Source organism: Notamacropus eugenii, chromosome 7 (genome assembly GCF_028372415.1).
Source record: "Notamacropus eugenii isolate mMacEug1 chromosome 7, mMacEug1.pri_v2, whole genome shotgun sequence".
Classification (NCBI taxonomy): domain Eukaryota; kingdom Metazoa; phylum Chordata; class Mammalia; order Diprotodontia; family Macropodidae; genus Notamacropus; species Notamacropus eugenii.
The window spans coordinates 86,429,874-86,453,917 of NC_092878.1; the positions used below are offsets into that span (position 1 = coordinate 86,429,874).

General features: G+C 36.4%; 1 protein-coding gene and 3 pseudogenes across 1 annotated transcript in view; all 4 read left to right on the forward strand.

Annotated features, from left to right (window-relative positions):
- The window catches only part of LOC140514564 (polypeptide N-acetylgalactosaminyltransferase-like 6), a 902,815-nt gene that overhangs the window by 830,901 nt on the left and 47,870 nt on the right, over window positions 1-24,044 (forward strand). The window contains exon 4 of the mRNA XM_072625045.1: window positions 617-755. Within this exon, the coding sequence (XP_072481146.1) occupies window positions 617-755 (139 nt within the window). The remainder of the gene's footprint in view (window positions 1-616; window positions 756-24,044) is intronic.
- LOC140513359 (ubiquitin-associated protein 2-like pseudogene) lies at window positions 19,253-20,561 on the forward strand (annotated as a pseudogene).
- On the forward strand, window positions 20,564-21,162 carry LOC140513916 (ubiquitin-associated protein 2-like pseudogene; annotated as a pseudogene).
- LOC140514938 (alpha-enolase pseudogene) lies at window positions 22,943-23,938 on the forward strand (annotated as a pseudogene).

A 24,044-nucleotide genomic window follows, 5' to 3' on the forward strand; every position in this document is an offset into this window, starting at 1 on the left:
TGAGGTTAGGTAATCTCCTTCTAAATTCTGAATTAATTGCACTAAAATATCATAATTATCTGCGTTTTCCTTAAATATTTCCTGTGAAATTCACACCATTCTGTACTTCCTTAGAAAATGCATTTTATTGTCCCAAAGCCTTCTAGACCATGATAATTATGTATATGTATTCAGGTTATTTTGGTAACATTCTTTGTTTATTCCCATGACTAAACTGAGGTTTATTTTAGGGTTTCTTTGTGAGGAATAGAAATTCAAGCAGTGATTTGTGATTTCATTGTTAGAGAAAAAACTCAGAAAATAAGCTCACCTTATCATTACTCAGGAGTACCTGTTTTGCAATTTGTCTCTTAGTTACCTGAGACAGTGAGTTCAAGTGACACACCAAGGATTACTCAGCCAGTATGTATTGGTGGTAAGACACAAAACTTGGTCTTCTTGACTTCAAAGCCATCTCAGTGACTCCATTATTGAAATTCAAAGTTCATTGAAGATTCAAATAGCATAGAGGTGATACCAGTTCTTCAGAACCAGAACTAAAAAATCCATCCAGAATTGTAACATCTAGACTTGACTTTTTTCTTCAGGGTTATAACCATTTTTTTCTTCTTTCTAGGTAAGGGTGAGCATGGAAAGCCTTATCCTCTCACTGAAGAAGACCATGATGATTCAGCTTACAGAGAAAATGGCTTCAATATTTTTGTGAGCAACAACATTGCTTTGGAGAGATCACTGCCAGATATTCGTCATGCTAAGTATGTCACAATAAACCTGACATCCAATAAGGTTATCTTTAGAATCTTTAGAAATGTATCTTAATCGAGAAACTCTGATCTTCTTAAACTTTGATTTAGTATCTATCAATGTGAATGGTGGGGTGGGGAAGATGTTGGTCTTCTATTTAAAATGGCAAGGATTATTTTTTTAAAAAAGCACAAATTCAATCAAGTTAATTTCAGGTTATATAAAATGTGATTTGCTGGAATGTTTCTTGTATGAGATAACTATTGTCTCTGGTTTTAAAAATAGTAAATCCCTAGTTTATATCACTTGACATTTTGAATATTATTTCATATATGAAGGATAACCTTTCATAGAGTCATTAATTGAGATCTAGAGATCATTTTGTGTATCTCCCTCAATTTTTTACAAATTAAGAAAGTGGGGCCCATAACCTGAATTCTTTTTTCTCAGTCTTGCCTCTTGAAAGGCTTGAATCCTCTTTAGTCTCAATTCAACTGATATCTCCTCTAAATAGTCCTCTGTGTTCATCTAGCATTTAAATCACGTGTTTAGGATCACATAATATTTATAAACATCAAAGACAGACTTTGAACTCGGTCTTACTAGCATGGTACAGTGAAAAAAGAAATGGCAATGACTTGGGATTTTAAGCACTTCTACTATTTTGAAAGGAATGATGAAGGAATCAAATCTATTGATTATATGGTAGGAGGCAGCATTGTGCAGTAGAAGGAGCACTGTCTCTAGATAGTGTTTGAAACTCAGAAGACTTGGCTTCAAATCCCATCTCTAATACTGTCTTTGTGACCTCCAATAACTGCTTGAGGATATTCAATTGTGTGGCCATTAAAGAATTGGTATTCAAGTTTGTGAAGGAAGGAAACCTATCAAAGGTATGGAAGAAAGAAAATTGAAATAATATTAGAAATTGGTGACATTCTCCCCTCTATAAAAATTTACAAGAAAAATATACACATTCAAGTAATCCTTGATGAAGATGAAAATGGGATCTGGTGTATCATCACAAATGACTTTTATGGGAAATGATATTTTTCCAATCATATAATTTTTAAAGGTATTTTTAAAGTTGACTCTTTTTAAAAAAAACCATTATATTCATAAAAGAAGACTGTCTATCCATGAATTATCTTCTATGCATATGGAAAATGATATACAATTTCTTGAAAGAAATGAAGATGTCTTTTCAATAATCCTTTGATCATTAATTCAAGGCATAAAAATAAGCTTGCCAAAGACAATGACTACAGTCATAGAAATTGTCTTGGGTAGATTCAGAATTCCCAATAGATTATTAGGACTTGAAGGTATGTCTCAATGTAGATAATATGTTAATGTCATCAAGCTTCTGAACATTGAAATGCCCCTTAAGCAAAATTCATAAACTATAAGAGACTTCAGGGTAGATATCCACAAAGGAAAAATCAAGTGTTCAATAGAAATAGAGAATGTCTTTGTTTAGATAGTGAAACACAAATGGAAAGATAACTGACTCAACCAGAATATGGACAATGAACTGGGCCTCAAAATTAACAGAGTAGGATAATAGGTTGGATTTCATTTGAGAAATGATGCAGTCATTTTCTGACTCCAGGATTCTTCCAGAACATAAAAGAACATTTTGCTTACCCTATTGTTTGGTGATGCAGTATGTCTTTCAATCACATTATACCACAATCTCCTATTAATTAAAGTTGATTACCAAATAAAGAAAATGATGTGAGCAAGAATAAACACACTGAAACTTAGAAATTGTGATAGAAAAATGGCATGCAGGATATGATCTGAGAAATACGACTGAGAAAAAAAGATTAGTTGAAATGGTATTAAGAGTGATGGATGACAGCCATTGTCTCTATTAGCATCCATGTCATATCAAGATACTAAAGGTGGATGAACTTTCTATGGATGATTGATGGGAAGGATTGAACAAGATTTGCACAGAATAAGAATCCTGAATGAGTTGTGATCTGTATCAGAAGATCTACTTATGTAGATGAGTTCTATCAAAGGAAATCTAAATCTACCTCATTTGAGACTTCCTGCATTGCTCCTGGTTCTAATCTCTGGAGACTAGCAGAAAAAGTTTAATTTCTTCCACTTGTTAGAACTTCAAAATACTGAAGACTATTGTTAATTACATATTATCATATAATGCTCCTCCAATAGAGATAAACATTTTTTCCAAGCTGAATACCACTGCTTCCTTCAAACAATTATTTTAGGCAATGTTCTTTAATCCTTTTGCCATCTTTCTTTGTGTCTTCTGGACATTCTTCACCTTGATTATATTCGTCCTGAAATATGGGTCTGCATGCATTTAGCTTCATCCTTACTAAGCTGCTGAAGTTATTCTTTACAAAAAGTGATAGATACCTTATTAGCAAATCATGAGACTTTTTCTGTCCTCATTCTTCATTAATTCTCTGCCTCATTTGCCATGGAAAGTCATACTCTTCTTGATATATTTATCTCACTTGATTTTTGAGGCATTTTTGCCAGAGTTGTCCTTTTTTCTTTCTAATTATCTTTATATGTCTCTATTACTAGCTCTTTAACATCCTTCTACATTATAAACAGATATCTTCCAAGGTCTTTTCCTTAACTCTTTCATCTTGTTTTATAACAATCTTAAGATAACAAGTTTATAGCTAAAATATGTCTCAGTCAAAGACATGGAACCCCAGAGAAGTCAAATTATGTGGTTTTTTTTTCCACCAAAGGTCAGAGATGTAAGAGGTACCAAAGATGGAATATGAATTCAGATTCTGTGACTCCTAGATCAAAGTTCATTTCAGTAAATAATGCTGCCTCCATAATGTCTTCAGTTTTCATGATTTCCAATATCCAATTAAAAGATTTGGTGTTGCTGCTACTGCTTCTGGTGCAGTTGTGATTGTTATATTTCACTCAGATCTGACTCTTCTGGATCCTATTTCGTGTTTTCTTGGCAAAGATAATGAAGTATTTTACCATTTCCTTCTCCATCTCATTTTATGGATGAAGAAATTGAGGTAAATAAAGTTAAGTGACTTGGCAAGGGACATACAGTATTTAATGCTGGATTAGAACCTGGATCTTCCAGACTCTAGGTACAGTGGTTTAGCCACTGTACCACCTTGCTGCATAGATACAGATAACTCTCAAACCTGTATTTCCATTGTCAATCAATAGATAGAAATCCAGCCACATCTTCAAACTAATTTCAATATATCTCCCAAATGACTTCCTGACAGATCCTGAAAATTAGCTTGCTCTAAAAATGAACTCAACATTTTTTTCCTTCTTTCTATGGACAACTTCACAAGTACTCTAGTAACGTAAGCCTGAAAACCTTTTCTTCTTCCTTTTTCCTCACTGCCATATCAATTTAGTTGCTAGGTACTTATATGATATAAATCAAATATCTTCCATGTTTTCCAATATAACTGTAACAAATATAACTACTACAATGAGGAATATTTTTTTCTTTCTCAATCATAATAGCCTCCTAACTTATCTACCTGTGTCCATTATTTCCTGTCTGAAATGTAGCTTTCATACTTCTGTATGATTATTCTTCTAATGCACAGTTATCATATGCTACTGTTCTAATCAAAGAATTTCAGAACCGCAGTTGCCCAAAGAGTGAAGCATGAATTCCTAGTCCTGGAATTTGAGTGTCTCAAGAAACTGGATCACCTGAATTTCCATACTTATTTTGTATTACTCTCCTTCAAATAGTCCATATTATGTCCAAATTGCACCACTCACTATTTCCATTTGTTCTCTCAGCTTCTCTCATTATTTTACCTTAATGAACTTAAGTTCATTTTCTTTGTATTTCTCAAATAAGTATGTCCATTTTGTTCTTTCTACCTCTTAAAATTCTTCCCATCCTTCGATATCCAATTCATGTTTGTTTAACAAATAATTTTATGAAAAAACAAACATATATATCGTTATCATGATACAATTGTTATAAAATTTATTTTTAATGTTGACTTTTTATTTGTTCATATTTAGTATTTTTTCCCCAGTTACAGGTAAAACAATTTTTACCATTCCTCTTCAAACTTTGAGTTCCAAATTCTCGTCCTCCTTTCCCACCCACAGTCCCATAGAGAAGGTAAGTAATTCAATATAGGTTATACATGTGTAGTCACATAAAATGTCTCCATAATAGCTTTCTTGTGAAAGAAAGCATAGACAAAAAGACTCAAGAAAAATAAAGTTTAAAAAAATGTGCTTCAGGCTTGTTTCAGACACCATGAGTTCTTTCAATGGGATTAGATAACATTTTTCATCATAAATTCTTCAGAGTTGTTTTGAATTATAGAGTTGCTGAGAATAGCTAAGTCATTCACAACTTATCATCTTAAAATATTGCTATTTCTTTGTACACAACACATTTTACTTTGTATCAGCTCATGCATGTTTTCCAGATCTTTCTGAGAAGATCATGCTAATAATTTCTTATACTATAACAGGATTTGACCATAATCAAATAACACAAATTATCCAGTCATTCCCCAATTGATGGGTAACCCCACAATTTTGAATTCTTTAACCTAGAAAAAAGCTATCATAAATATTTCTGTATACATAAGTCCTTTTTTTATTTTTTAAATTTCTTTTGTAATACAGACATAGTAGTTGCATTGTTTTATCAAAAGGTATGTGTAGTTTTATAACCTTTTGGACTTAGTTACAAATTGCTCTACAGAAGGGTTGAATCAGTCCACCACTACACCAGCAGTGCATTAATGTCTCATTTTTCCCACCTCCCCTCCAATATTTGTCATTTTCCTTTTGTTTCCTATTAGCCAATCTAATAAGTAGTACCTCAGAAGTCTTTTAATTTATATTTCTCCAATAAATAGAGGGTTTTTTTATATGGCTATAGATAGCTTTGATTATTTCATCTGAAAACTGACATCAGTTGGGGAATGGCTCTTATTTTTATAAATCTGAGTCAGTTCTCTACATGTTTGAGAAATGAGGTCTTTATCAGAGATACTTGCTTCAAAATTTTTACATAGTTATTATTACCAACTACATTTCCCTCCATTCTGTCCCCCTCACCACGATTTATTCTTTCTTTCTCTCCTTTCATCCTATCCCTCCTCAAAAGTGCTTTGCTTGTGACTACCCTCTCTTCCAATCTGCCCTCCATTCTATCTCCCACCCCACCCCCTTCTCTTATGCCCTTCCCCTACTTTCCTGTATGGTAAGATACACTTTTATACCAAAATGCATGAAGAAATTATTATCTTTTTAAGCCAATTCTAATGATAATAAGGATTACTCATTCCTCTTCACCTCCCTCTTGGTCCGCTCCACCATAAAAGCTTTTTTCTTGATAATGTCTTTCAGGTAGTCCAATAATTTTGAAATTCTCTCTCCTGTATCCATTTTCCAAGTCAGTTGTTTTTCCAGTGAGATATTTTACATGTTCTTTTATTTTTTTCATTCTTTTAAATATTTTTTATTGTTTCTTGATGTTTCATAAAGTCTTTAGCTTCCACTTGTTCCATTCTAATTTTAAAGCAATTATTTTTTTCAGTAATCTTTTGGACTTCCTTTTCCATTTGAGCAATTTGGTTTTTAAGCAGATTTCTTCTTTTCACTGGCTTTTTGGACCTCTTTTATCATTTAGCTTAGTCTGTTTTTAAAGTCTTATTTTCTTTATTATTTTTTGTGTCCCTTTTTCCAAGCTATTGACTAATGTTTCATGATATTCTTGCATCACTCTCATTTCTCTTTCCAATTTTTCCTCTACCTCTCTTACTTGATTTTCAAAACCTTTTCTGTACTCTTCCATGACCTCAGACCAATTCATATTTTTCTTGGAGGTTTTGGATGTAGGTGTTTTGACTTTGTGTTCTTCCAAGTGTTGTGTTTGGATCTTCCCTGTCTCCATAGTAACTTTCAATAATCAGAGGGATTTTTTCATTTTTGTTCATTTTTCCAGTCTATTACTTGACTTTTAACTCTTTGTTAAAGTAGGGCTTTTCTTCCAAAGTAAAGGGCACACAGTCTCAAGCTTCAGAGGTTTTGTGAAGTCATTTTCAGAAGTACTTCTAGGGACCTGTAAGTTTTCAGTTCCTTCAGGTTGCTATGATCTAAGGAGAGGTGTTTACTACTCTCCTGGGCCATGTTGTGGTCTGTGAACGCTCCACTATGGACAAGCACTCTGGTGTGCCAGTGTTCCTCGTCCACATGAAACTGCCACCCTGGATTATGACCCAGATCCAAGTATGGGCAAAGCAACAGAGTCCTGCATCAGTGTTATCAAAATAGACCTCTGTAATCTCCTTCTGATGAGTGGTTTGACCCCCCCCTTACTGTCTGTGGACTGAGAGAACCAGAAGCAGTCACTATCACTGCAAATTTAGTTCCTCCCAAGGTTTGCTCCTGGTTTGCTGCGGCTGGTAATATGCTGCCACAGCCTGCACTGGACTATGCTCCACTCTCACCCAAGTGTGACAGACCTGCTGTGCTGAATTTCTATGTTGTCTTTGGTGCCTGTGGGCTGAGAGGTCTGGAAACTGCCACTGCTACCACTGTTTCAGTCACCCTGAGGCCTTTCTTGGTCTATGTTGGTATGTCCTGCACTGAACTGTGCTCCTTTCTTATCCTGGTACAACAGACCGTTCCTGCCAATCTTTTCAGTTTTCTTGAGTTGGAATTAGAATTTGTTGAGAATCATTTTTAAAGGCATTTGTAGGAGAGTTTAGGTAGTCACTGACTTTGCCATCTTGGCTGCCTCCTCCCTGTTGACTTTTTTAAAAAAAACATTTGGCTCATTAATGAAAGGATCTCCATATATAAATTGCCTCCCATGCTTGAATAATGACAAAAAACCCCACAAGATTTGTTGAAATATTTCTCTGATGCCACTGAATACAAACTTAATCCTTAAAATTTCATATACAACTTGGCCTGAACCTTTCTTAAGAAGTTATTGCAGTCTTCCTTATGGATGAAAAAAATCATCTCTTTCCTTCCTCTGCCCATTAGGCAATTATGTCTGCATTATTTTTTTCTTTACAACCTTATTGCCTAAAAAGGTCCCTTATACATGATAGATATTTATTAAAATTTCATTAAATTGAATATTCTTTCTCCTTGTCAAATCTTATAAGGAGCCTTGTGTTTAAATTTGAGGGCATGTTTTAAGAAGAGCATTAGAAAGCTGAATCCCATTCAGCACAGTCTTACAGAACTTTAGAATCTGAATGAAATTGAGGCCATTTATTCCAGCCTATGCCTCCCCCCCCAAAAAAAACCAAACAAACATGATTTCCTTTATACTATACTCAATAAGTGATCATCTTTTGCTTGGAAATATTAGAATACTATCCAGAAGAGAGTTGTCCATGTAGTCAGAAGACAGAATATAAAGACTGGTCAAGGAAATGAGTATAGTAGGTCTGGAGAAGAAATAGATTTTAGAAGCATATTATTATAGTTTCCAACCAAGGGCACTTAAAATATGAAGAAAAACAAACAAAAACAAAGGTTACTATTCTACTTGACCTCAGAGGTTAGAACTAGAAATAATTGATAGGACAATTAAAGGCATAGCAATAACTGATTTTTAGAACATTGTATTTATTAAATGATAGAATTTCATTATTCAGTTACTTGGTCCTAATGACCAAGAACATATGAACAATGACAAGAAGCCTGTATTTTGTCATTGTTTTCATTCTGACTCTGTAACAAGCCTGTAAACGTTCCCAGTTCTTAACTGGATGAGGCTTCAGGGGAACTGCAGCAGTTGTACCAACACACATTCCTAGGGTTACTGATTACCAACCTAAAATTCACCTAATTTCTGGTCCCAGTTACAAAATTCTCCAACACAGGTGTCATGTTGATAAGTGACCAAGGGAATTTCCTTACCAGACCTGATTTTGATTAATGATGTTGCACCAATGTCTGGCATCAATTCCCTCTTCTCAACTAAGACCATCTTTAAGGTATAAATCTCTCTTCAGACTACTTATGTGTATATTTCACCAAGGTCTTTGTCCTAGCACAAATCTCCCTCTTCACATGGACAATGGTATAAATTGTTTGCTTTGTTTTTGTCTGCTTGCTTTACCTCATAGTAATAAAGCATAAGCTTGTCCTAGCTTCATGAGTACCTATTTCCTATAAATCCTCAAACCTGAGTCTTTGTTCCATCCTGAGGTATGTGACAAAATAAAGTAGCTATCAAACAAGTCATTGGCTTACTGAGCAAGCAGTAAGATCCTTAATACAGGGAATGTTCAAGTTGAAGCTTCATCTCCATTTGTTAGGGAATTCCTGCTTTAGGTGCACAAATTGGGCTAAATGATGTCTTAAAGTCATATCCAAATGTGTAATGTCGCCTATATTTTTTAAACTTTAAGCAGACCATCTCTTTCAATTGGTAAATTACAATTCAAATGACAGCATTGCATTTCTACCTACCTACTAATCTAGTTGAAAGTGTCATCTTGTAGGCACTTAATAGATACATCTTTAATGAAGGAATAATATGTATTCCTTTATCTAAATTCATGTCAGCACCGCAGTAGAAACAACAAAAATTTCAAGTAGAGAAAAGCTTAGTATGTAAACACCACTGTCATCAAAGGTGCTAGAGGCACCTTTGATTGCTTTTCATAACACCCGAGCATTGTTGAAAAGTGTTAACTTGGCAGAAAAGTCCTTTTCCATGCAGTGACTGTGGGCCCCAATAATCAAGTACCAGAACTTCTGACTGCACTGTATTTCTAAACTTTTGCTTACACTGCCTTTTTGTCCTGAGTTTCTAAAATCAGATAGTTCAAATGAAATTTTGATGTGGATGTTACCAAATATGTAGGTGGTGTTTAATTTGAAAGACACCAAAATGCTGTGAACATTCATTCAGTTATTTGGTGCCTCTCATTACAACCCTCGATGGAGGCATAGGGCAGCCTGATTCAGAGGCATCTGGACCCAAGATTGTAACAGCTAGAAAAAAGAAGAATCAGATATGGGGAACGGATTCAAATAATGACTAGGCAGTTAGATTAAATAACATAGGGCTTATGATGTATTCCTGGGCTGTTTACTAAGCACTACATTTCATCTTTTAATTCGCTTGAAAAGAAAAAAGACTTACAGATTCTCTCAAAAGGCTATAAATGAATTTGCATTTCCCAGCATAGATCTGCATAGGATTAATTTGAAGAACAAATTCATTTTTTCCCTAAAGTGAATGTTTTAGATATTTTGTTTATACCTTGTGGCTGCCCAAATTATCCCCAGGTCACCAGAAATTATCTACTCTAATTCCTACTGGCCAATAACATTTCAAGTTATCTAGAATTTTAATATATAATTGTACAGCATCAAAGATGCTTTGAATTATATTTGTTGGCATGATGAATATTCTCTGAAACCTGCCCCCTCCTATTTCAAATTTGTGCTCATGTGGAACAAACTACTGAGGAAAACACTGAAGAAAATCACTGGAGTCCAAAGACTAAAATGTTGATTTTCCTTCTCACTATGTCTACTGGCAATTTAATCATTGAGGACATTATATTTCTTGGAACTTTGCCAAGAGTCAGATATTTTCTAGGTTAATTTGAATAAAATGAAATGGAGAGGTTTTTCTTTTAACGTATCTTCACTTAAGCATCCATTTTAGCAAAAACAAACCAAAAAATAAAAACCGTACTCAAAAAGTTTTTTGGAAATCAGTCGAGCAAACTAGTTAGTAACTTCCACATGTTTCTCCTTGCCCCAATCTTGCTTGGAAATTTTAGCGAACTTTTTTGTCTCTTTCAGGAATTTTGCCACTTTATCTGTCTGTGCCTTTCCTCAAATCTTGCAGCAGATGTATAAGAATGTCTCCAAGTTTTGTTTTGCTTTGTTTTTCCATTCATATTTAATTTGTATTCCTGGAGATATTAGCTCTTTTATAGAAACTGAATTATCTTTAATATTCTCTCCTTGTATTTTTATCAATTCCCTATCAAGTAACTATATTAATTCTTTCATTTGCAGTTTGAATATTTTCCTTTATAGAAAAAAAAATATGTAACAAAAGTAAGACTCATGTAATTTGACTTTCTCTGACTACTTCATATTTTTGTCCAACCTCTGCCCATTCTAGGATTCAGTCATCTTGATACTGTTTTCACATTTGAGTAGGATTCATCTTGAATTATCTTTCCCTCCTTCCATTTTTTGTGCTAGTCATTTCATCAGAGAGCTCCATGTGTAGCAACATAGGTTCTTTTTAAATGCCTTTCCTTTTCCTTCTGCATCATAATTTTTCTGTTAATGCATTGCTACTTTTCATTTTTGACAGACTCCCTATCCCTTTTGAACAGTCTTCTTTTTACAAGTCTTGGGCCATAGTACCATTCCTAAATCCTCTCTGAAGTTTTGAAAATTTGCTTTTCTAAATATTATTGGTTAAGTATAGACTCTTCCTAGATTTCCATTTCTTGATTTTTCAATATCAGCTTTATGTAAGGTTCCAGTTTTCTAAAATTCCTATTGTGGAAACTTTGTCAATTTTCTTCTTTAGCAGAAGGAAGCAAGTATAGCTTGTCTCTACATTATACTTTAGAGAAATGAATGCTGGGCCATGTAAATCATATGATGCTTTTATTGCAATGAAACTCTCAACACGGATCTACAGAGTTAATGTTCATCGTTTCTATTGTATAATTCCTTTGCTATATTTATAGCAGTAAAGAATCCTCATATTCTAATCTGTCAGGGTGCTTCATGTTATATTCACACATTAATCACTTCTCTTTCTAATTATTTTGATCATCACTCAAATGCTAATGACTGTTCTTTCATCCTAAATATTCTTAGAAAGTAATACCCTAGTGTAGAAATCAATCTGCCTAGTAGACTGTGCTTGCACCAGGTATGTATTACAATTCCTAATGTTTTCTTCTCCCATTTCATTACTTCTGAACTTTTACTTTTACTATAGGTTTTCTGGTATGCTAATGGTATAAACATGTGTATATCTTTTTTTGTGTGTTATTAAGAAAAGGATATCATTTATATACTCTATAGCTAGTCTTACCCTGAATGTGAAATCTATTTTTACCTTTATGTTTCAGATATAGAGATAGAAATGTCAGCGATCAAGATTTTTTGAGATATCTCTCAATATACATAGGTGCACCTACTATTTTTTTATTTGCATATACTAAGAGTAGGAGAATAGGGTAAGGAGGAACATTTAAATGGATGTTACAAGATTATTTTCCTTTACTCTGCACTTTCATAATTAAAATAATTTAACTTCTTCTTGTTATTACTTGTGAAACAGGTCAAGTGAGTTGAATATCAATTGAAATAGTAATGATATATCTATTTTTGTGTTTTATCATTTATAAGATACAGTTATCACATTTGAACTTCAAAACTCTCTGAGGAATTAAGGGTTTATCACGCTAATTTATAATAAAAAGGCGGGGTTAAAACCACCCCAGAACATTTTAGCATTGATCCCTTAACTAGGAAAGAACATATCTTCATCATGATTAGGCTTTAGGTTTTATATTAAAAGGCCATTTATATTACAAAAGAATCATGTTCAAAAAGGTTGAAGAAATAGTGAATACCCCTCCAGGAATTGTCTATAAATTAATAAACAAGTTATATGTAAGGTTTCCAGAAATTGGAGCATGCTTCCTTCTAGCACATTCCTAAGGAGGAATAGCTTGAAGAAGGTGAAGGAAAAGGAGAGAGGCATCTATTTTAGACGTGGTCAGGTCTATACACATGCACACACACACACACACTCACACACATCTTTCATTTGGCCAGAGGAAGACCTTGTTATTCTACCCATCTTCCCACTGGTATGCTAATAATATCCCAACATCAGCTGGTGTCTGTATCTGCATTAGGAGCCAAAAACAGATGGGCACAAATTCATCTCACTTAAAGGGAAAATTCCTAAGCTTCCCACAAAATGGAAAAAAGAACTTCCAGTTACTCATAGCTATGAGCTGCCCATTTTCCAAATGTGCTGTTTAAACTTTGTAAAAACTAGGACCCCAGCATACACGAGGACAGGGGGCTGCTATCACAGGTTCTTATATTTGCTTTTCTAGAAGAAAAGCAACTTTTGAGGGGTCAACAATCACTTTAAATAAGCACTTGTATCATTCACTTAGTTCAGGGGGAAAAGTCAGTTGTTTGTTCATTTTTACATACTATTTCTTGATATGAAACTTCAATAATGTTTTCTATGTCACCTTCATTGAGAGTGGAGGGGAACTTTTCCAGTCACACTATTATTTTCAGAGCTAGTTCTGGGGGGTTGGAAGTTTTGAGTACTTCCAAAGTGGTGTGACATGGAAAGAGGTGTGGTTACTGATGTTCTGCTCTACATTGTGATCTTTAATCAGGAAAGACCCCCGATTACTTGAGACTGCAATCCATACAGCTACTCAGTGTCACTGATTCCTTGTGCCCAGAGAGCTTGCAGTCCCTCTTGAGCAAAAGTGCTCCTTCCTTCCCTTGGACTATGACCTGGAAGTGAGTATAAACAATGGAGTTGCCAAACAGTTGTCCCTCAGGTTTTTTAACTTCCTCTTGATTGAAAGTGTCCCTCCCTACCCTTAAACTGTGATCCATTGTAGGTATAGATAATGGAGTTGCCAAACAGTGTCTAGTCCTATATCCAGTGCTAGCGTAAGGACAACCTGGTGTCTCTTTCTGATCAGGTTGTTTTACTATTTCTGTCTTTAGAGCTCCCAAAGTTGATGCTGCTGCTTCTGTCACCTTCACCTAGTCCCACCACTGTTTTTTTCATCCAGATGTTCTCCGTTCTCCTGTCAGAGATGATTCTTTTTGAACTTTTTACTTCTCTTGGGCTGGAAGAATGTCTCATTTTGACCCTTGTTTTTCTCTGCCTCTCTAGAATTCAATTTGATGCATTGCTACAAAGTTGTTAGGCGGGGAATGTTGGGAGGGTTCAACTAATGTTGAGTTCTTACCCCAAAAGTTCACATTTTTGAGTTTATCTGACACTAGATTTTTTCAGTAACTTCAGTTGTGTCTGACTCTTTTTGATACCATTTGGAATTTTCTTGGCAAAGATACCTTTTTCCACTTAACCAATTCTGTTTTTAAGGTGTTATTTTCTTCAGTATTTCTGTGCCTCTTTTACCAAGCTTTTAATTGCTTTTTTAAAAATAATTTCTCCCTCTGTTTTCATTTCTTTGTCCAGTTCTTTTTTACCACTCTACTATACATTGATTCTTTTAGATATCAAACAAAAAATGTTTACATTAATAATGAAAGCAACAGAAATTACCAATCTGAATATAGTACAAGAAGAATTATAGAAGTAACAAGGTTAAAAGTGATGATAATAGATTTGACCGTTGGAAGAACCATTTTCGGTCCTTACTTCTATGATACACTAACAATATAACCAGAATAAATGACTTAACCTCTTTTATCTTCAGTCTTCTGATATGTAAAATGTGCCTGACAATACTTACATCATAGGATTACTGTGAGGCTCAGATGAGATAAAAGGTCAAAAAGCAAATACTAATTAAGGGTTTTACATGTACTATATTCAGATTGATAATTTCTGTTGCTTTCATTATTAATGTAAACACTTTTTGTTTGATATCTAAAAGAATCAATGTGTATCACTGCATCTGGGTAGCTATACTTGGCATGTGAGAGACTGACAGAACTGAAACAGTGAAAAATTAAGAATCAGACAAAAAGTTGATGCTTTTACTCAGTTTATTATTTGACATGTTTTAAAATATTTTAAAGAAAAATTTTAAAATATTATAAACATTATGACTATAGTTACATTTCTTGTTTTTTTTTTCTGAAAGTAAACAGAAAAGCAAAGACACCTCAAATTATAAAAAAGAAGGGAGAATTCCTTTAACAACTTCAAGTATTTAAGGTTGTGTTTTTTTCTCTTTTAAATTATTAGTTTTATTATGTTTCTTTCAATTGAGGTATACTAATGCATACTCAAAGTGCTTGTTAAGGATTTGGGGTTTTTCACCATCATAATCTTAATACCTCCCTATAGAAACCTAACTTGTCTACAAATTAGTTAAGAAAAATACTTATTCATCAATTTTATCTAACTTTACATATTATGTCATTCATTTCAGATCCATTATACCTCTATGAAGTGAAGGGACATTTGTTTTATCATTCCTTTGGAATAAGGGTTAGTCATTATACTAGTCTGAATTTTTATTTTTAAACTTTTCCTTTATTCATAGCAATTGTATGTGTGGAGCAACATTTTCTTGGTCTGCATACGTGTTTGTAAGTCATTCCAAATTGCTTTGAATTTTCCCTACTTGTTACTCTTTTTGACACAGTTTGACACACTAAAAAATATCTAAAATTATGTAGTACTTTATGGTTGGTCAAGCACTTAACAAATACTGTTGTATTTGTTACAACAGTATTTTCACTTCAAATCACTCTAGAAGATAGGAAATATTATTATCCCCATTTTACAGATGAGGAAACTGAGGCAGAGATTAAATGCCCAGAGACAGCAAAACTGTTACTCTTTGCAGATGATATGATGGTATACTGAGGTAATGCTAGAGAATAAAATAAAAAGCCATTTGAAATATTTAAAAACTTTAGCAAGATTGCAGAATATAAAATAAACCCATGCAAATCATAATTTCTACATATTACTAACAAAGATCAGCAACAAGAGATAGAAAGAGAAATTCCATCTAAAAAATACCTGTAGACAAAAGCTATAGACAATAAAATACTTGGGAGTCTATGTGCCAAAACAAACCAAAGAACTATATGAACATAATTACAAAACACTTTTACACAAAGTCAGACATAAACAATTGGAAGAATACTAATTGTTCATGGGTAGACTGAGCTAAAACAATAAAAATGACAATTCTGTCTAAATTAATTTTTATTGTACCAATTAAACTACTCCCCCCCCAAAAAAAAATTCCAGCTCTAGTTTATAGAGCTAGAAAAAATAATAAAGTTCTTATGGAAGAACAAAAGGTGGAGTGGTGGAGCCAAGATAGCAGAGTAAAATCATGGACTTGCATGAGATCTTCTCCAAACCCCTCCAAATACCTGTTAAAATGACTCTAAACAAATTCCAAAACAGCAGAACTCACAAAATAAAAGAATAAAATAAATTTCCAACTCTGGACAACACAGAAGAAAAGGTTTGTTCCACCAGGCTAAGAAAGGAGTACAGTTTAGTGCAAAATCCACCAACACAGAACAGAACCCAGGAAACCTGGAACATGTCTCATGGGACTGAATCACTGGCAGCTGTGACAGTTTTCAGATTTCTCAACCCACAAATGCCAAAGAAAACTCAAGAGATCAGTAGGAAAGGTCTGTGAGAGCTGGGTGAGAGAGAAGCAAGGACCCACCCCAGGCCCAGGGGTGACTGAAGAGGCAGGGGTGGCAGCTACAGCCAATTCCAGAGCTCTTGACCCAAAGATTGTGGGGTGATTTAGTTACTGATGAGTGAGGGATTACAGGGATCTCTTAGTTGGTGATGAGGAAGAATTTTCTTGTTTTGATAGCACCTGGATGATAGTTTCAGTCCTGGGGCAAAAAGGAGCATGGGTGTTATGGAATTTGTGGAGGTGGTGGAGAGGGAATCCTCCTCTTCATCCCAAGGCAGAAAGAAGTGCTTGTCATCACTCACAGACAATAACACAGATGAGAAAAGAAGTTACTCCTCTCCTTTGATTATATAAACTTGAAAGAACTGAAAATTTACAGGTTCCTAGAAATATCTCTGAAAATAAGACCCCTGAAGCATGGGATGCTCTCCACACTAGAAGCAGAGTCCTAGTTTTGTAAAGAGTTAAAAAGTCAAGTAATTATCTGGAAAAATAAACAAACAGCAGAAAATAAATCAGATCATAGAATGTTACTTTGGTGATTAGGAAGATAAAAACATAAAACCAGAAGAAGACACCAAAATCAAAGCTTCTACATCCAAACCTTCCAAGAAATATGTGAATTGTCCTCAGACTATGAAGGAGCTCAAAAAGAATTTTGAAAATCAAGTCAGAGAAGTAGAGGAAAAATTGGAAAGAGAATTGAGAGCTACATAAGAAAATCATGAGAAATGAGTCAACAGTTTGCTAAAGGAGACTCAAAAATAGTGAAGAAAATAATACCTTGAAATATACTAACACAAATAGCAAAAGAGGTTAAAAAAACCAATGAGGACAAGAATGCCTTAAAAAGAAGAATGGGCCAAATGGAAAAGTAGCTCCAAAAGCTCCCTGAAGAAAATAATTCCTTAAAAATGATAATGGAGCAAATGCAAGCTAATGACTTTATGAGAAATCAAGAAATTGTAAAACAGAACCAAAAGAATGAAAAAATAGAAATCAATGTGAAATATGCAACTGGAAAGAGCACTGATGTGGAAAATAGTTTCAGGAGAGATAATTTAAAACTTATTAGACTACCTGAAAGCCATGATCAAAAAAGAGCCTAGACATCATTTTCAAGAAATTATTCATGAAAACTTTCCTGATATTCTAGAACCAGAGGGTAAAATAGCAGTTGAAAGAATCCACTGATCACTTCTTGAAAAAAATCCCAAAAGGAAAACACCTACATATGTTGTAGCCAAGTTCCAGAGTTCCCAGATCAAGAGGAAAATATTGCTAGTGGCCAGAAAGAAACAATTCAAGTATTGTGGAAACGCAATCAGGTATACACAGAATTTAGCAGCTTCTACAAGAAGGGATTGGAGAGCTTGGAATATGATATTCAGAAGGGCAAAGGAGCTAGGATTAAAAGCAAGAACACCTACCCAGCAAAGCTGAATATCATCCTTCAGATGAAGAAAGAGATATTCAGTGAAATTGAGGGCTTTCAAGCACTCTTGATGAAAAGACCAGAGATGAATAGAAAATTTGACTTTCAAATAAAAGTATCAAGAGAAGCATGAAAAGATAAATAAGAAAAAGAAATAAGGAACTTATTAAAGTTAAACTGTTTATATTATTACATAAAAAGATGATATTTGTAACTCATGAGACTTTTCCCAGTATTAGGGTAGTTAGAGGGAAAACACACACACACACATGCATGTATATACACATGTGTATACACATATACACATGTACATATACACATGCACACATGTACACATATATACATATGTGTGTGAGTGTATATACACACATACATTTATACATATGTGGGTATGTATGTATTTATATAGACAGAGGGGACAAGGGTGAGTTGACTATAAAGGGATTATATCTACAAAATAAAATTAAGAAGTGAGAGATGATTGTACTGGGAGGAGAAAGGAAGGTGTAGAATGGAGTATATTATCCCACAAAAAAGAGGCAAAAAAACCCTTTTACAATGGAGGGGAAGAAGGGCAGGTAAGAGGGAATAAGTGAACCATAGTCTCATTGGATTTGGCTTAAGGAGGGAATAACATACACACTCAATTTGATATGAAAATCTATCTTATCCTACAGGAAAGTAGGGGAAAAGGGGATAAGAGAGGCAGGGATGATAGAAGGGAGGGTAAATGGGAGGAGGCAGTAATCATAAGCAAATACTTTTGAGGAGAGACAGGGTCGAAGGAGAGAACTGAATAAATGGGGGTAGGACAGGATGCAGAGAAATATAGTTATCCTTTCACAATATGACTGTAGTGGGAGTGTTTTACATGACTATAAATGTATAACCTATATCAAATTGCTTGCCTTCTCAATTAGGGTGGGTGGGGAGGGAGGGAAAGAATGAATGACTGAAAATTTTAAAAACAAATATTAAAAACTGTTTTTACATTCAACTGGGAAATAGGACATGCAGGCAATGGGCTATGGAAATCGATCTTGATCTACAGGAAAATAGAAGGGAAGGGGATAAGAGAAGGGTTTCAAGGAGGGCATATTGTAGGAAGGGTTAATCAGAATGCATGCAATCTTAGTGTGGGGGAAGGGTGAGATGGGGAGAAAATTTGGAACTCAAAATTTTGGGGAAGTAAATGTTGAAAAATTAAAATAAATTAACTAATAAAAAAAGAAAAAAATAATTCATGGCAACTGTCATACCACTCTTGAAGAGTGAAAACAAAATACAATGATTTGTTTTGTTCACTGGTCATTACTGAATAAAGCAGACCTGTCTATTTTTGGTACAAAAAAAAAAAAACAAAAAGAGAAGTTGAGATATGCCTAACCTTGAATTAATGCCAGTCATGCCTTGCAATACTTCTCTTGAGGTTTTATATAATAAAAGAACTTTGGGTTGGATGGACAATGAGTCCAACCTAATCTGGACATACCCTGTAATCCCAGTAGATCAAAAATTTATTTTCCTTCACCTGTAAAACAATTATACTACACTCAAGGAAAGAACTCAAGAGGAAAAAGAGGGGGAGTGGGGAGAGAAGACGGCCCGAGGTGTCAGTGTGGAGGAGACTCTACCTTGTAAATACTGTTATTTGTATATACTATAAATGATGACATCAGTGGCCACTAACTGAGCCTGGGAAAACTGGGAGCAGACACAGACACAAAGCCAGACACAGCACAAGCAGAGGCCACAGGCTGCTGCAGAACAGATTAGATTTGCACAGATGATATCGGACCACAATGAAGCTAACTTTGAGGAGAAGGTGAAGCAACTGATAACAGAGGCAAGAACCAGGATGAATGTGTGATTGCTTTGCATGACTGCAGTGGAGATGTCAATAGTTATCACTGTGTTGCTGGAGGGGAACCCGGATACGTATTCCTGGGAAATGGTTGGGAAAAAGAAAGGAGTCTCAGACAGAAGGATAGTGAACAGAAGGAATCCAATGAGGAAGGCAAAGAGAATAGACACCGAGGTAGTGATTATAGCAGGTGACGTGGTGGACCACAAAGGTGGGGAAGAGGCGCCAGTCATGGATGAGAGTTTTGAGGTCAGGAAAACGGACTGGATGGTGCTAAGACTGAAGGACCATCTGGAAGAGGCACAGAAAGAGGCTGAAGGGGCCATTGATGAGGCAGAGGTGGCTATGGTAGGAGGGTAGGACAGCTTTCTGCCCAAGGCATGGGAACCTTTAACCCAGCTGATTATGCAGAGCCAACCAAAACCAATGAAACTATGGCAATAGTAGTGGCAACATGTGGATCAATACTGACAGTTTTGAACCAGACAATGGGACAAGACTTGATGTCATGGGGGTGCAGGGGCCAAATTATCCCTGAAAATTTGAAACTGCTCCTGGTGCATGAAGGACTGCCACGGAGGAATGGGGTACAGAAGATTGGCATGAAAATCTTTCCAAGACCAACATCTTCACTGCCTCTAATGTGTTTTCGATGCCTCTGCCTGCAGAAAATGTGACAATCACTGCTGGTCAGAGGATCGACCTTGCTGTGCTACTAGGGAAGACACCTTCTTCAGTGAAGAATGAATCAACCAGTCTGGATCCATCTCAGGTTCCTTCCCTGGCCCAGCCTCTGGTGTTAAGTTACTCAAAGCTGAGCACCATATCACAACCTGCATCAGGAAGCACCTTCTTCCATCACAGCATGGTGAGCATGCTAGGAAAGGGGTTTGGTGATGTTGGTGAAACTAAAGGTGGTAGCACCACAGGCTCCCAGTTCTTGGAGCAGTTCAAGACAGCCCAGGCTTTGCCCCAGTTGGCAGCTCAGCACTCTTAGTTGGGTGGGAGCACCACCACTTCCTCCTGGGACATGGGCTCTACATCACAATCCCCATCGCTGGTGCAGGATAATTTGAAGAACCCAACAGATTCAGCAGTTCACAGCCCATTCACAAAGTGCCAGGCACAACCCTGGCATAGCCTTAGCAGAATTAGATGCAGACTCACCACACCACACAGCAGACATTCCTGAACCCGGTGCTGCCTCCTGGATACAGCCAGCACCTTCCAGGATGGGCCTTTTCTATTTCCTGTCAGTCCTACCTCTTCCAAACAGCATGGTTTGAATGTCAGCGTGAAGCCTAGGCCACCCCTTTCCAACAACCAAGTGGGTATGGATCTCATGGATACAACAGTGGTGTATCAGTCACCTCCAATAATACAGGTGTGTCAGATATTTTGGGCTCTGTGTACTCCAAAACTCAGCAGACCTTTGAGAAATAAGGTTTTCTTTCTGGAACTCTTGCTGCCTCTTTCAACTTGCCTTCAGCCCTGGGGAGTGGAGGGTCCATCAATCTGGCCACAGCCGCTGCCTATCTGCCAGCCCCTTTTATGCACATCCCCCAACAGCAGCCACACTCCCAGATCTTCATCACCACCTGCAGCAGGATGGTCAGATGAGCAGCAAGCAATGTAGCCAGACCAGCTCCATCCTGCAGAATTCCCAGAGCAGCAAGCCTGCCTAGAACAGCTACAGCTGGGGGGCCAGCTGAGGCCCTGGCCCTCTTCATCTCCTTGGCCCCTCCACCTGCGCAGAGGGCCTCTCAGCCTGGCACCTAAGGAAATAGCTACAACACAAAAGCACATGGAGCAGAGGGTCCTTCCTCCCCTCCTCCTGCCCCCCACAGCCTGCCCCAGGCCTGAGCTTCACTTCTGAAGGCCCATTTCTTTCCTCTCCTACCTATCCTCTTGTATGTAATATAGAATTTGTATTTCTTTTCCTTTCTCTTTTTCTTCTCTCCCCACACTACTCCTGCATTCAAGATTATGAAACTCTGCTGTGGGCTCTGGCCTTCCTCTTCCTCTTCCTCCTCATCCTGGTGGTGGGAAGTGGTTAGGGGAGAGGACTCCAAATAGATACCATCAGTCTAACAGCCCTAAGTCTCCCTTTTTATTATTAGGAAAACAAAACAAAAAAAGTCATGAATATGAACAGATTTGTCAGATGAATTAAAGTGTTTTTTTTTTTGTACTGTGTCCTCAAATTTAATGGATTAATGTGTCTTGTATATATAAAAAGAAAACCTCTAAAAGAAAAGAAAAGAAAAATATCGTAAGCCAATTATTTTTTTAAAAAAAGAACAAAAGACCAATAATATCATGGTAATTAATGAAAAAAAATGGTAAGGAAGATGATCTAGCCATACCAGACCTAAAAAATAATATAAAGCAGCAATCCTGGAAATTATCTGGTATTGACCAGGAAACAGAGTGGTGAATCTGTGGAATAAAATAGGTACATGTGACACAGTAGTAAATGCCTATAGTAATCTATAGTTTGATAAACAGAAAGACTTCAGATTCTAAGATAAGAACTCTATTGGACAAAAAGTCCCGGAAAAAATAGAAAATGGTATTACCGAAACTAGGTATAAAATACTATCTTACATTGTGTTTTAAGATAAGGTCAAAATGTGTACATGGTTTAGACACAAAGAATGATACCACAAGTAAAATAGTAGAGCAAATAATAATAGCTTATCTGTGAGATCTATGGATGAGAGGAAAACTTTTGACCAAACATGAGAGAGAGAGACAAAGATGGAGAGAGGGAAAGAGAGATAGAGAGAATCAGAGAGACATACAGACACAGAGAGAGAGAGAAAGAGAGAGAATTACAAGGTATAAAATGGATAATTTTGATTTAAAAAGTTTTTACTCAAGCAAAATCAATGCAACTAAGACGAGAAGGAAAACAGAAAGCTGAGAAACAATTTTTACAGCAAGTGTCTTATTTTTCAAATTCAGTGAGAAGTAAGTCAAAATCATTAGAATATAAGTTATTCCCGAATTGATAAATGGTCAAACGATATGAACAGGCAATTTTCATACTAAGAAATCAAAGTCATCTATAGTCATATGAAAATAATTTTTAAATCATTATTGATTAGTGTAATGCTATTGAGAGTTAAAGGTCTTCCCCACGCATTGATTGGCCTGCCCATTAAGAGAAGCTTGATTAGGGGAGGCCTACACCTTTTCTTAATTTCTAATGAAGCACTAGTTCTCAAGGGTTGTGATGCCCTCTGACTCTAAAATGTGTATAAATACCCTGAGGTGAGGTGCTATTTGGGGGATTACTCATTGGACATGTCTATTTGACCAGACAACACTGAGCAGCCACCAAGCCACTAGCATAGTGGCTCCTATGCTAGTAACAAGTTGGCCATGCAGGAGTTCATGATCCTCCCTGATGGAACAGCAAACTTTAAGGAAGTCATGCACGTTGGAGCTGAGGTCTACTACAACCTGAAGAGTGTGATTAAACCGAAATATGGACAGGATGTCACCAACGTAGGGGATGAGGGTGGCTTTGCTCTTAATGTCCTGGAGAATAAAGAAGCTCTGGACCTGCTAAAGAATGCTATTGGAAGGCTGGCTATACTGATAAGGTCATAATTGGCATGGATGTTGCTGCCTCTGAATTCTTCCTAGCTGGGAAATATGATTTGAACTTCAAGTCTCCTGATGATTCCAGCAGATACATCTCCCCTTCTGAGCTTGGGGACCTATACAAGAGCTTCATCAAGGATTATCTAATGGTGTCTATTGAAGATCCCTTTGACCAGGATGATTGGGAAGCTTGGAAAAAATTCACTGCTACTGCCGGCATCCAGGTGGTAGGAGATGATCTGACAGTGACCAATCCCAAGTGAATTGAAAAGACCATGAACGAGAAGGCCTGCCATTGCCTCCTACTCAAAGTGAACCAGATTGGCTCCATGACTGAATCTCTCCTGGCGTGCAAGGTGGCCCAATCCAACAGGTGGGAAGTAATGCTTTCTCACCATTCTAGGGAGACTGAAGATACCTTCTTTGCAGACCTGGTGGTGGGTCTCCGTACTGGGCAAATCAAGACTGGTGCCCCCTGCCAATCTGAGCATCTGGCCAAGTATAACCAGCTTCTCAGAACTGAGAAGAGCTGGGCAACAAGGCTAAATTTTCTGGAAGGAACTTCAGAATCCCTCAGGCAAAGTAAGCTCAGTGGCTAGGAGGCCTAAGAGCTCACAGGTGCCACTCACCTCTATAGAAGTCTGCTTCTGTCCTAAGAATGGGTAGCACCAAGTACTAGACCAATCTTGTTTTGGGGTCGGGGCCTCCGTTGCTTTACTTCCCTCTCCTTTCAACCTTTCTGTGATGTTCTCACTGCTTCATTAGAACTATCTTATACTGGAGACTTCCTGATCATCTGACTCTCTATCAGAAGACCCTTTATCATCTTGTGACTGGGATAGATTGACCTGTTCTCACCTCCAACCCTGGTGTTGATGTGTGGAGCCATGTACTTGTGAAGCAGCCCGACAAGCCCACAGGCCAAATTCTTAGTGGTTTCTGTGTGCAGAATAAAAATATTCAGTAACCCCTCCAAAAAAAA